This window comes from Protopterus annectens, chromosome 2.part0 (genome assembly GCF_019279795.1).
Source record: "Protopterus annectens isolate FY-2018-M chromosome 2.part0, PAN1.0, whole genome shotgun sequence".
NCBI lineage: Eukaryota > Metazoa > Chordata > Ceratodontiformes > Protopteridae > Protopterus > Protopterus annectens.
The window spans coordinates 947,699,652-947,714,879 of NC_056728.1; the positions used below are offsets into that span (position 1 = coordinate 947,699,652).

Here is a 15,228-nt window from a genome sequence, read left to right on the forward strand (position 1 = left end):
CCATACGTGTTAAAATAAGTATGCAATTATGGTACAATACAACAAATATGCTGATGGATTTCTAGTGAATGGTAGTCTTGTCCCAGGTGATGCAGACTTTAAAAAGGGTTAACCCTTGTTAGTGTACTGTGCACAGAGAGCAGGTAGGAAGATAACATGGTTAATTCAAATTTTAGCAGTCTAAGCAGAGGACCTCCCAGTTTGATTGTCTTGTTATCACTAGTAAAACAGATAAGACTTGTAGGAGTTTCCAGAGGCAATTTAGACAGATGGCAGTCAATTCAGGAGCAACACTGTTTGGGGCTTGGTGAGCAATCAGTATTCTGCTTCTATGGCATAAGATGGGACAGTCAAAGTATTCCAATAGCTTACACAATTCATACTTTTGTACTTATTGAAAACAGCAATGAAAGAGAAGAGGGAGGGAATTTGAAGTCAAATTAAATAAGGACAGACAACAAGAGAGACAGGCTTTAAAGTTGCATCAGAAGGAAGGTGGAGAAAAGTCATCAAAACAGATTATAACGAGCCAGAGGAATCGGACACTGAAAATTGTACCAGATAACTTTGTTCTCACAAAGGTTCTCAAGTAACTGATTTCTTTGCATATACAATAAAGCTGCAGACATATCCCTCTAATGTTGCAACTGTCTGAACTTTCCATATTCTTTAGAGGTCTTCAAGCCAGACTAAAACCTCTTCATTGGAATTTAGTGTTTTGTTAATTCTGTCATTGTAAAAAGATGTAATTTGTCTACAAAAATGTCTTGTTAAGCCTGTCATTTTAAAAAGATGTAATTTATCTAATAGAATGTCTCTCCTTGGTTTGTATGAACTAGGAACATTTTTTGCATGATGTTTACAACTGGATTTAGTCTGTGCAATGATTACTTGGAAAATTGTTTATGAGATGTTTGCATTTTAATATGTTTAGAAATTGATCTCTGCTCACAAGTTGGTGACAAATGAATATTGACAGTAGTTGATCAACTGACAGTTGTACAACTGTGATTATGCAATTAATCCAGTTAACAGGAAACTGTCCATGAAGAAACAAAGATATTAAGCAGAAAGCTGTTTCAAAGGGAGCATGTAGATGTACTGATGGCACTCCTGACATGTAGCATCATATCATGGTATAAACTAATATCACATACTTATGCTCCTCCTAATTTCAAGGCTGCTGAACCTCAGTAAGGTAGTACACACTTAGCTTCAGATTAAGCCACCTAAACATTAGTATGTTAGTTACAAGGGCACAGGGAAGAGCTTGCACCCCTGCAAAACTAGTTTTTTGCTCGTTTTTAATTTCATGGTTAGAAGACACTGGTACTTTATTTGTGATTTACGATATTTTTATCCTGTTTTACAAGCAAATATTATGCCTTGGCTATTTTCAGAAGTTAAATAAATTGTGAACGCACTCTCACAAAATATTCACTTTAATACTGCAGAGGATGCTAAAGAACACAGTACCATGACGATGATCAAAGTAATGTAGTTCTTAAATTAATCAGCAAGAAACTAATTTTAATCTATGCTATCACAGAAGTATTCAAATAAAATAAAGTTGTTAAAAATAAAATCAAACTTCTGTGTAAACCTAGGTCAACCATGTAAAACAAATACACCTACGAGAATATGATCAGTGAAGCAAACCTCCTAATCTACAGCTGCATTTAGATGACATTATATCTTGTGTGGATAACATGCAGTTATAGCAGGCACAAGTTCAGTGAATTTATGAAGGTGGTAAACGCTGTACCTAATATAAGTAGAAACACCTTGTTAGAAATAAACTTTGGTATGAATCTTACCTTGACTCGTCCACCTTGCTTCGTGAGATACCCTTCTTTTGTACCCAACTGCAAAATGAAAGAAATGCATCAGAATCCACATTATATAACGTATGTTGCCATATCACATACACTGACAGTCATCAAATGCTGCAGCATTCTAGTAACTCTGGTAAATTCCAAACCACCATTTACTACTACTACAGCTTATGCAACCAATTTAACCTTCAGACCACCTAAAATCTAAACTTTAACACTGTTACAAGATAGCTAGATTTGACAAGGAGTAAACTACAGTGGTGATGCCTTACAACTGACCTGGGTAGTTAAAATCCAATGAGCTTTAGAAAGCCTCATCTGTGAAACCATGGGGTGTATCATTACTAACCTCATAAACTGTGATGTCAAGACTCTCTTTTGACTTGACCTCCAACAGTTGGGCTTTGGGAATAGTACATCCTCTCTAAGTAACCTTGTAAACTTCTTCAGAGGAGTTACAGATGCTGTAGATGGTGAACTTGATGGTGTGTCCTGACCTGGCGAACATCCTCAGTACCATTCCTTATGCTGGTATCATGCAAACGCTAATTGCTTTAAAAATCATCCATATGTGTTAAGCTGGATAACAAACTGGCTGAAAGACAGAGCCCACACAGTGCAAGTTGCAGATGCCTCATCAGCAAGTATGAAAGTGACCAGTAGTGTCTCTCCAGGTTCAGTGCTGGGACCTCTTGTTTTTGGAATTTACTTCTCAGATCCCCAAGTGCAGAACAATGACCTATGGCACAAAGTCTTTATATGACTGCAAACTACAAGCTGTTATTAAGTCACCCTATAATACCCAAATTCCCCTTAATGAACTCACTCAAGTAAACCCTTGGTGTACTAAAAGTAAGCTCAAAGTAAATGCTAGAGAGTATAGTGTACTTTTGATGCACAACTCCTTCCCTCATCGTACTGTATATCCCACACACCACTACAAAAATAAAATTTTGTCGGGCAGATAGCTCCCTCTCTTAACAGTCATGTGTCAACAGCTGTCATGAAATCTTTTTATTTATCCCATCTAGTTGGTAAGGGAATATCATCAGAGTCTTAAAAAGTAATCACTCCCTTATAGTCAGCATTGATCAGACTAATTATCAAGTACAACACCCACCTTTGGGATGTATCTCACTAAACATACCATACAATTAAAAAGGCCCTAAAGGCTCCTAAGCAATAAAATCACAGGCCTAGAGTCCCTGAGGTAACAAGAAAGGCAGGAAACTCTCCCTTTATTCAGTGCCTTACAGACTTCTGAGGGGAGATCTGTCTTTCTTACCCCCATTCGAGACCCAGTTGTCCTGGACCTCCTGTTTCTCCACAAGTCCAATATCTTCAGCAATATTTGAAGCAGAGGCCTAAATTTTTAACAGGTAAATAAAGCACACTGGAGAGGCATGCTTTTAAGTCAGCACCTCCCAATCCTTTGCCATAAACTTCCCTAACGTGTTAAACAGTGCGATTCACTTTAAACATAAACTAGTGACTGGAAGGGTATCCACAAATTTACTCTGGGTTTTACTGGTATGACCCTCCTGGACAAAACAGGTGCTGCCTGAGGGAGGGTACTGGCAAGGCATGAATGGGCATAAGATTAGTTAAACCTTGGAATATCTAGGAATATAATCTGTTTTTATGGAGCATTCTCATAGCTTGGTAGGACAGAGAATGAATGAATAAATAGCTAAATATAACAAAATGATTACTACATTATAAGTCAGTCTAGCTCTAGTGAAATGCACCTCTGTTGGAAATTCTGCCTAAAACAAGCCATTAGGTAGGAGAGCAAAAGCCTATCCTGGTACTCAGTGGGTGAAAGGCAAAAACATTCAAGTCTGCACCAGTAACCAGTTATAGTAATTAAACTTTACTTGCAGAATATACATATCAACTGTATGAAGTATGTACATAAATTCATTATCTTATTTTACTTTTGTAAAGTGCTGTGTTTTCTGCTGTTGATCCTGTGCTGTGTCTGAAAAGGGTCAACAGAGGAGCTCTCTTACCTGGTAAACAAATAGCAGTCAGTCAGTAAACAAACTGTCCAGAATTTTGTAGAACATGCCTGATTTATTAACTCTCTATCTTAATGACTTGTGTAAAAAACGCTACTTATCATTCACTCTTAAAACAAAGCTCTTTTTGTCTATATGACCCAGGCTGTGACTGAAGAAGGCCTGTGGACCAGACCACTAACTTGATTAAAGAAAATAAATAAATGTGAAATATTACAGACACAAAGGGACATAACCACAATAATAACGAACACATTCCAAGGGTATCTTGCAATTCATTAAAGCAAACTTGGTGTGTGTGTATAATATATATATATATATATATATATATATATATATATATATATATATATAAAATTAGTAAGGGCGTAGGGGGCCAACACCAACTGATGATTCGTAGGCTGTTTTTTCAAAAGGTTGTGGGCTATAAGTAGCTGGGCATATTTTCGATGCTGTGAAAAGTCAAGCCAGTTGGGAGTTTTAAGAACAGTGTAGTGCTGGGTTCTTTAAGGAAGACTGCAAGCAATTTTGGCTATTTCATTAAAGCATTTCTGTAAATTGGATAATTGTGTTGACTGGAAATTTGTATGGATTGGTGAGGATACACTGTTGTGTTTTTTCTGCTATGTTTAGTTATGGACTGGATTACATGGTATAGGGTTGCCAAGTTTTGTGTCTGTAGTTTTAATAGCTTCATGGAAATGTAAGTTGAATTTTGCACCGTTGTCTATGGTTACCCCAAGTAGCTTTGTGTGAGTAGTTTGTTGGAGTTTTATGGAGGTGATCATGAAACTGGTTTGTAGTCAACTTGTGACTTGAATAAGAAAAGCAACAGTTTGTTTTGAGGGAACTAGTAATAGTTGGTCATTGATATTCAATTTTTCTGTAGTGGAGAAAGCTCCATGGCTGATTGTCTGAAAATAACTGAGGCTGTCAGCTGAACAGATTAAGGGAGAATTGACTACATATTGTATAAGGATGGTGTGGGTAGTTGCTTTATGAAGTTCACATATAAAAATATTAACTAAGGGTCCTAGTATGTTTTTTGTTTCTGTTTAGTTGACAGTACTGATAATGTTTAGAAGAGTAGTGGTTGTGCTATGGTTGAGCGTGAAGCCATGTTGAATGGGTGAGAGGAGGTAATTTTGAACTAGTTGTTTCATTATTTGGGTTTGTATGCATTTGTTTAGTATTTTTGAGAGCAGAGGAAGAAAGTCTATATGCCTATAGTTGGCTAGATCACAGGGACTGCCATCTTTGTGCAGTGGTAGAATGTAAGATTATATTCCATGGAGAAGGAACACAGATTTCTTGGATGGAACTATAGATCAGAATAACACAAGATAGTCTATAGCCTCTGTAGCCAGCTCACCTCCCAACACAAATGTACACCTCACAAGGCTGCCTTGTATTTTAGCTAACTGTTTTCTTCATTGTTGCTTACCTCAAATTTGATAACTTTTTGTTGTTGTTGTTATTTGGTGGAATATAAAGGTGGTTAGCCCTCCTTCAGCAGCTGCAGTGTAAAAAGGGACTGTTAAACTAGTTGGTCTACATACAGTGGCTAGTAAAGCAATCCTAGGGAGAAAGAGAAGAAGGTGAAAGATGAGTTACAACAGGGGTTTTGAAGTGAGGGGTGGAGTTGTGGAGCCCTTCAGATTTTGAAGCAGGGCAAAAATTATACCAATAGTTTTATACTGAATAAACAAAATCAAATATTGTTTCTCTCATTCAACAGAACACCAAGAGATTTTTTGAATATATTAATTTAATAGCACTCAGGCTTACTCTGCTCCCCTACCCCCATTTTCCACACATCCCCGCTATGCCTTCATTTATTTTAAACTAGCCACACCCATAAGTCCTATTACCCACCCCAACTAAATTATAACATGTTTACATAGTACTAGTCTCCACCATAACAAGAGGACAATACATATAACTAATATAACTCTCCCAACTGTTACAATACAGCAATACATTTACAAAAAATCACTATCACTAACATTTAAATAAATCATCATGATCCCCCCCCATCCATGTTACTGCAATAATAGTTCTAACAATAGCAGCAAACCTCATCTCATACCACATTATTCTCAATGGGTCAGCACCCCCCCTATAATACTCCATTTCCCTATCCACCACAAATAAAAACATTAAATATTAAAATATTATCCTCAATCTACAATATTACTTATATTTATCAGCTTGTCTATACTATAAAACCATAACAAAACAATCCCAATGTCTCACTGAAATATAACACAATCACAGTAAAACACCTCCAGACTATAACACACATCCTTCACAGTTAACCCTCAGTGTAGATATCCATCCAAACCCTGGCCCCAACATCAAACCATTTCAACAGACATCCCAGTATGGCAGCCATAGTTTACTAAACCACTCTCAGAAAGGATCTGACCTCCTATTATTAAATTTGAACAGTAGAAGTATTGTTAACAAAACCCAAGAACTTCATGCCATTCTCAACCACTACTCTCCTGACATCTCTCAGATTACTGAACTCTGGTTAAACTCAGAAATTAACGGTAATGAAATTCTACCTCCAGGTTACAGAATGTATAGGGTAGATAGGGCAAAAAAGGAGGTGGAACAGCCATTCTATTTAAAAGTAATCTTATTCTACAGATCCTACAACAAAATACTCCTGACTTCAATAATGCAGAAGTAATCTTTACAAAACTTTAGATCAACTCCAAAAATAGTTAAACATAGTTGGAACCTATATACCTCCAGGTAACATCATCTCCACCTTAGAACACATCCTCTACTGGTCCTCAAACTCTCTTTCCCAGGAAACAATTATTATGGGGGACTTCATCGTAGATTGGAATACTTGTAACTCTCAAAACCCTTCAAATCACATAAACCTCCATGACTTCACCCAACTCATACAAGCCCCTAGCAGAACTGATAAAACATGAAATAGGCAATCCATCTTGATTGAATATTAACAAACAGACCTTCTCTGTCTTTACATACTGGTTGTCTTCCAGATAGTCTCAGCAATCATCTTCCAGCTTTTCAACTTAGGCAGCGAATGAATCCAGTGGAACTACCCAGCTATTGTGAAATTAGGAACAAAAAAAAAAACTTTAACACTTAGACTTTAATATCCACCCTTAAACTCTGCAATTGGGTACCAATAAAACATCTCCCCCCTAGAGGAAGCTATATAATACTTCAACTTAACTTTCCTGAACATTCTGAATAGACTAGCTCCCCAAGAACAATAAGAATAAAGATCAGCTATGCTCCATGGTTAACAAAAGAAACCAGATCACTATTAAAAGAGGGATAAAGATTAGAATCTGTGGCAAAAAAGCAAAACACAAGTGACTAAACAGGCATATAAAAAAACTTAGAAGTAAAGCTTAAAAAAAAAAAAAAAATCAAACAGAACAAGATTAATCACTACCAAGACATTCAAACTAATCATCAAAATAATCCTCAGACGTTTTGATCTGCTATTAATAAAATCCTACAAGCTGGAAACACCAGTACCCCCACCCCTATAACCACTAACAACTCAGGCTCAATAGCTATGCAGTTTAGCACATATTTCACACAGTCCATACTAGCCATCACAAATAACTGTTCCACCACCTTCACAGAAATTCCCACAGCAAGCCCAGATAGCAGCACCTTTGATTTCCAGCCTATACAGACAGACACTATAAAAAAACTAAAAAAACACAAACCAAAAACCCTATCAGCTGATAACCTACCAGGTGAATATCTCAATTTCGCTGCTGATGCCATCTCCAACCATCTTAATATTCTGATCCATCTCAGAACAAAATGTACCAGCAATCTAGAAAATTTCACACATCATTCCACTATACAAAGGGGGAAAATCATTAAAACTGTCCAAATAAAGGCCAATAGCTATATTGTTGTTCCTGTATAAAGTTCTAGAAAGATACATCCACTAACAAATTATGCAGTATCTCCTTGATAACCTGATAGCCAAAATCCAACATGGATTTTGGCCCTACCAGTGCACTACTTCACAAACATCATTAATCAACATAGGAACAGCAGTAAAATAGTATCCTCCATCTTTCTAGATCTATCAAAAGCATTCAATACCACTTCTCATAGCAAAGTTATACAAGTACTCTTAGAACTAAGCCTTAGTCAATCCACAATTACTTGGTTTAAAAACTACTTAACAGGGTACCAGCAAGCTGTAAAATGGCAACAAAGTACATCTTCTCTACTGCTCATTACTCTGGGTGTACCTCAAGGTTCCATTCTAGGTCCCCTCCTTTTCACTAGAAATTTACACACTGCTACCCTGCATGCCTCCCTAGTCCAATATGCAGATGATTCTACATTAATATGTGCTGCATCATCTACTCCAACAGTTACAACTAATGCAGCAGTGGAAAATTACAGTTTTGTACCTACCATAAATGTAGATGTTAGAGTGTACACCCTGCTGCAGTCATCAAACTTGGGTTATCCTGTTGTCAGGCGGTCCTGCAGTCGGCCAGAATTGCAAAGTCTTGGTCCGGCGTCGGTTGCTGTCGCTTCTTCCCTGACGTCAGTGCGCCAGGGGTATATATATTGCATCCAATGCCATTTTCTTCAGTTTTTCTTGCCCCAGATGTCAGGTGCCCCCAAAAAGGTGGTCAGTAATTAGTATCAAATTAAGCAATTTTTGCACAAACACAAAATCCCCCCAGCTATAAGCAAATACATCAGGAAGGTATTGTAGAGATTTAGCCAGTTAGAGCAGGGGGGATAGAGGGAGGGTAACCTGGACTGCAGCAGGGTGTACACTCGAACATCTACATTTATGGTAGGTACAAAACTGTACTATGTTCATCATGTTACCCTGCTGCAGTCATCACACTTGGGTAGAATCCCAAAGCTTAGGATGGGTGGAGGAGTCAGGTTAGAGGAGGCTAGAAGGCCCTACAGAACTGCAGTGGTGAAGCCAGCTCTAGTCTTAGAGTAAAGTGGTAAGTGATAGTGTTTGGTAAAGGTGTGTACTGAACTCCAAGTTGCAGCTTCCAAAATCTCCTTGGTTGGAACCCCCCTGAGGAAGGCTGTAGATGTAGCTGTTGCCCTAGTAGTGTGGGGCCTAATGGTAGCAGGAACTGGTTTTCCATGATGGGTACAGCAAAAACGAATGCAATGTCCTATCCATTTGGAAATGGTTTGTTTTGATATAGCCTTCCCTTGTGAAGCTGTAGCACAGGATACAAACAGCTGGTCAGATTTTCTGAAAATCTTAGTTTTATCCAAGTAGTGACGAAGTTGCCTGTGAATGTCCAAGGAATGCAGGAGTCTTTCTCCTTTGTTCTGTGGATTTGGGAATAAGGTGGGTAAGTGGATGGTTTGATTTAAAGCCACACTGGAAACCACCTTAGGCATGAAGGAAGGATTAAGTTCATAGAGAAACTCTGTCTTGATGGAAAATGAGGAAAGGTTCCACTGCCATTAGTGCCTGCAGCTCTGAGACTCTTCTAGCTGAAGTTATTGCTAGCAGCAGGGCAGTCTTCAATGATAAAAACTGTAGATCTGCAGAGAAAGCTGGTTCAAAGGGAGGTAGCGTAAGTTTTTCCAGAACAAAATTGAGGTCCCATGTTGGTGTAGGTGCTCTCCTGGGGGGCCTAATGTTTTTTGCCCCTCTGAGGAACTGCCTTAGAAGTGGATGTGAAAATAAGGGTGGATCTGTATTGTAGTGGGCTGAAATAGCTGATGCATGGATTTTAATGGAAGAAAAAGAAAGTCCTTTGTGCAACATCTCAGTTAAATACTGTAGAATCTGAGGCATGTGAGGCTGAAGTGTGTTTTGGCCTTTAGCTTGGTTCCAGGTGCAAAACCTTTTCCATTTGTCCGAGTAGGCCTTCCTGGAGCTGGGCCTCCTAGCTTCAAGAATAACATCCATAACTTTTTGGGAAAGAGGAGCTGGCTGGATGCTTAGGTGATTTGCCATGCAGCCAGATTTAAGGTTTTGAGCTGGCTGTGAAGAATCTGATTGTTTTTCTGTGTGAGCAAATGGGCAATTTGTGGTAAAATCCAAGGTGGGCCCTGGACCTTATTCCTCAATAGTGGGTACCAGTGCTGGCGTGGCCAGTCTGGGGCTATGAGTATCAGTCGTGGTCTCTCCTTTCTGACTTTCAGAAGCACCTTTGTGAGGAGAGGCAATGGAGGGAAGGCATATACTGTCAGGTTTTTCCAACTGAATGAGAGTGCGTCCACTTTCCAAGCTTGATGGTGAAGTGTCCTTGTACAAAATTTTGTTAGCTGATAGTTTTGAGGACTGGCAAACAGGTCTATGTCTGGAAAGCCCCATTTTTGAGTTATCATGGCAAATACTTGTGGATCTAGTTTCCACTCGTGGGGATCCATGATGTTTCTGCTGAGGTCGTCTGCCAATGTGTTCTTTTTTCCTGGCAGGAATTGAGCTTGTAACTGAACTTGGTAAGCCAGAGCTGTGTTCCACAAGGTCATTGCTTGCCTGCATAGAGGGTAGGAGTGTGTACCCCCTTGTTTGTTTATGTACCACATTACTGTGGTGTTGTCCGTCCTTATTCTAAGTTGTCCTGGATGTAATAGATTCTTGAAGGCTGTCAGAGCATTCTGTACAGCTAGCATCTCTTTTTCATTGATGTGCAGATTCCTTTGATCTGCAGTCCATACGCCTTGAACGCACTGTCCTGCCATGTGTGCCCCCCAGGCGTAGTCCGATGCATCTGTTGTCATAGTTTGCCTGGCTGGGGGCAAGGTGAAAGACTGACCCTTGTTGAGGTGACATGCCTGTGACCACCATAGAAACTCCTGTTGTAGGCAGGGAGTAAGAGATATTGTGTCCAAGCTGTGGCTGTGTTGAGACCATACGCTTTTTAGGTACCACTGTAATTTCCTCATATGCAGCTTTGCAAATGGTATTAGTAGTATGCAAGATGCCATGAAGCCCAAGGCCTACAGAATTTTTCTTGCAGGTAGTTGGGTCTTTGTTGCAATTGTTTTGAAATATTGAGTCAGTTGTATTTGTTTGTCTGGCGTCAGATAAGCCTTCTGGGCCATTGTATTCAAGCTGGCACCCAGGAATGTCATATTTTGTGAGGGTACTAGTTTTGATTTCTTTTCGTTTACTGTGTACCCCAGACAACTTAGAAGATGTTTTACAAAAGCCAGATTTTGTAAGAGAATGTCCTTGCTTTCTGCTTGGATGAGGCAGTCATCCAGGTATGGGTATATTTGAATTCCTCTTTGTCTGCAGTATGCAATTACTGGTGCCAGGCATTTTGTGAAGACCCTGGGTGCAGTAGAAAAGCCAAAGGGCAGTGCAGAGAATTGATAATGGGTTGAACCTGCAATGAAACGGAGGTATCTTCTGCAACTTTGTCTGATAGGGACATGCAGGTATGCCTCCTTGAGGTCCAACGTTACTAGCCATGCTTTCTTGCCCAACATGGGAAGAAGCTGCTGTAGTGTTAGCATCTTGAATTTGGGTACTTGTAAGAAGGTGTTTAGAATTGAAAGGTCCAGAATTGGTCTCCAGGCATTGTCCTTTCTGGGAACTAAAAAGAGTCGAGTAAAATCCTTGGCCTTGCTCTCGTGTAGGTACCAGTTGAATGGCTCTCATGTCCATGAGAGCTGTAATTTGTTTTTGTGCCTCTGCCCATTGATTTTGTGGCAGGTTTGGCATTCCTCTTTTCATTGGCAAGGTGTGAAAATGGAATCTGTATCCTCGTGAAATTATGTCTAAGACCCATTTGTCCTTTGTGACAATGTGCCAGTTGTCTGAAAAAAGTGTGAGTTTTCCTCCCAAGGGGGCTGCCAAGAGAGTGTTGCTTGGCCAGATGAGGTGCAAGTCATTGAGTTTGCCTTCTGGTAGTTTGGGACCTGTCTTCTCCTCCCTTCTGTGTTGCAGTGCCCCATTGTAGAGGTTTGTATTGGGCTTGTGGTTGTCCTCTGCCTCTTGGACGTCTGTATTTATCAGTCTGTGGTCTGTCAATAGCCGGAAAGGACCAATTTTTTGTTGGCCAATTTCTGCTGAAGCGAGGGGGCTGTACCTGTAGAAAATTTTTGACTGTCTGCATAGATTTTGCCTTATCCTTCATTTTCTTTAAGACTTATTCTGCTTTAACTCCAAAAAGAACATCCTGCTGTAAGGGAGCATCTAGAAGCTTTGCTTTAACATGATCAGGCAGAGTTTGTTCCTTTAACCAAGCATGCCTACGTATAACATACCCAGTGACAGCTGCTCTGCAGGAAGCCTCCAAAGAATCAAACCCACATTGTAAAGTATGTTTGCCCACTTGTTCAGTTGCATGCAACAGATCTTGCATTTCTTTCAATTCAGACTGTTGAGGGAGTGTGCTCATTTTTTGTTTTAACTGAGACATTAGAAATTGCTTATATTTTAGCATGTTAAATTGGCAATTTAGTGCCCTCATAGCTAGAGTGGCTGAGTGTAAACCTTTTTCCCCCCACCTGTCTAGTGCTCTGGAGTCCCTTTCAGAGGGTACAGGATTTTTTGCCATAGAAGCCTTAGCCCCTTTGGGACCCTGGGGGATAGTCTCTGGATCAGCAACAGGGTTTTTATAAAGGAATTTGTGGGAATCAGGCACTCTATAGTACCTGTCAGGTTTGGCTGGAGCAGGAGGCAGAGAATCTGGGTTCAAACTGGATTCTAAGTAAACATCATCCACAATGTCTAAAACTGGGGGAATGGCAAGTGGTCTGTGCTGGGGGAGTAAGAGAAACTCTCTGAGCCTTTTCTTTGAGTCAGAGTAGTCCTGACCTTCCCAGTGAAAATGTTCCCTCATAGTGTGTAAAGTTTCCCCAAAGGAGTAGTCTTCAAGAGGAGAAGCTGAGGGAATAGAATCCTCAGCATCAGAATCTTCATAAGGGGAGAAGGAGTAATCTTGGTCCTCAGAGGAGCCTGAGGAAATAGACACTTGATCAGAGGAGGCATAATCTTCCTCTTGCCTAGGCCTTTTGTTGAGTGGGGGTTGGGAACCCCTGATTAAAGAGATCAAATCTTCAGCCATTTTGAGCATCTGTTTCTTAGGCATGGGGCCTTGAACTGGAGACTGAAGTGCAGTCTTTTTAGGTTTAGTAGGAGTCTTAAGCTTAGGATATGTTTTTATGGTGAGCGTCGTCAGTCTGAAAACGCCTTCAGAAACTGAAGGTGTTTCTGCAGCACCGACATCTCTTTCTGCAGTGTCGTCGGTAGGGGCTAAACAAAATGGCTGCGTCGGCCTAGCACTCTCCGCCAAAGGCTCCGAAGCGGTCTCGGGTTCCAAATCTGCGGTAGTCAGGGGCTGCGTCAGAGCCTCACTGAAGACCGGTGAAACGGAGACCGGTCCAGCCGAAGCCTCGGACTCTGGCTTGGGTCTAGGCTGCCTGTCCTTATCCTTGCGTTTTTTGTGCACGCCGGTATTCGGTTGCTCCAACGGCATTGTGTAGTTAAATTTTCTACCGAAGTAGTGTCGTGCAAAATCAAAGCATCTTTTTATAGTACGTTTATTAAACCTAGCACAAAAATGACAACCAGTGACGTCGTGGTCTGGGCCTAGGCAAGGTATGCAGTAAGAATGAAAATCCTTATGAGGTATTTGCTTCCCACAAGAAATACAATGAACTTTTTCTGACATCGGTCTGAGGCAAGAAAAGTTTCCCCAACGGGGTACTTAGCTTTATTGAAGACTTCAGATCTGAAATTCGACTTCGAAAATCTCAGGTGTCGGCCGACCGGCACTTGCGAACTGCTTCTGCTTCGGGCACTGCGCAGCAAGAAAGACTGGCGAAAATGGCGTCGGATGCAATATATATATATATATATATATATATATATATATATATATATATATATATATATATATATATATATACCCCTGGCGCACTGACGTCAGGGAAGAAGCAACAGCAACCGACGCCGGACCAAGACTTTGGAATTCCGGCCGACTGCGGGACCGCCTGACGACAGGATAACCCAAGTGTGATGACTGCAGCAGGGTAACGCGATGAACGTTGTGGCTTTCCAAAGCTCAGCTTATTCTAAACCCCAACAAGACCAAACCCATGACATTCCAAACCAATAGAGCTATAGATCCCCTCTCTCCATTTAAGATCACATGTAGAAAAAATACCACCATCTCTCCAGTATCCCAGACTGAACTTCTGGGTGTTGTTACTGACAACACTATGAAATTTGACCTACACTTAACCCAAACAGTCAAAAACGTAAATAAAAACCTTGATACTCTTTACAGAAATAAACAATATGTAACTAATAGCACAAAAGCTAACACTGCAAGAACACATCTGATTTTCACACTTGTATATGCCTCACCCATTCTGACAAACCTAAAAAAAATCAGACCTAGCAAAATTAGATACCTGCTACAATAAGACTGTAAAGTCTGCAACAGACTCCAACTTTAGAGCAAACCATTGCCTTGCACTCAAACAACTTAACTGGCTAGAACTACCCAGCTCTTAACTTATAACCAGCTTACTTTGGCCCATACACTTCTAAATCAACCTGAAAAAAACCCTGCCCTGCAAAACCTATTAATTCCCTACATCAGTAGCCAGTCTTTATGCTCAAATAATAAATCCTTCTTAAAAGTTACCAAATCCAACAATGCATTGGAGATTCCCTCTATTCTACATGTACAGCCAAAATCTAGAACTCATTGCTGGCAGATATACAATTACAAACGCTCTGCAGTTTAAAAAAAGACTCAAATCCCAATTATCAAATACAAAGCAATGCTTATGCACCAACCCTGGATAACTTATGAATGCCTTCTTGCAACTCCCCCCCCCCCCCGCTATCTAACTCCTCTATCCTCTCTTCCCTATTCTTATTATCTTATTCCCACCATCTCTTCCTTCACAATAATTAGTCTGAATCAATCTCTGCCCCTAAAACTTTCAGCAACTTTTCTCAATTAGTAACTGGTCTATTTTCTCTTCATTATCGCTCCCAGATAATATAGTATTATTTACCCATGTTACCTCCTTATAGTTATGCACACACAAATTATTTGGTAGACAGACATATTGGTGTTCTCTATTATTAGAAATGTGTACAGACCTTAGTCTATATATGTAAAATTGATGTAAAAGGAACTCTAAGTTTTACACTGTATCTACGTGTTACTATTCTGTCGTAATGTTTTGATACTTTGTACAACTGTCCTGTTGTAAATGTGAAGCTTTTCTCCCTGGATCTTCACTGAAAAAGGAACTGTATCCAGTCGGACTTTCCCGGTAAACAAATGCATATGCTCCCTTATTGGCCAGTGTGCACCCGCCAAAAAGCCCAAGAGCCCTGGGTCAATAATCTACTGGCTGGTCAGTGTCTAGTT

General features: G+C 40.1%; 1 protein-coding gene across 1 annotated transcript in view; it reads right to left on the reverse strand.

The window, feature by feature from the left end:
* The window catches only part of DAPP1 (dual adaptor of phosphotyrosine and 3-phosphoinositides 1), a 994,374-nt gene that overhangs the window by 455,642 nt on the left and 523,504 nt on the right, over positions 1-15,228 (reverse strand). The window contains exon 5 of the mRNA XM_044061206.1: positions 1,818-1,865. Coding sequence (XP_043917141.1) covers positions 1,818-1,865 — 48 coding nt within the window. The remainder of the gene's footprint in view (positions 1-1,817; positions 1,866-15,228) is intronic.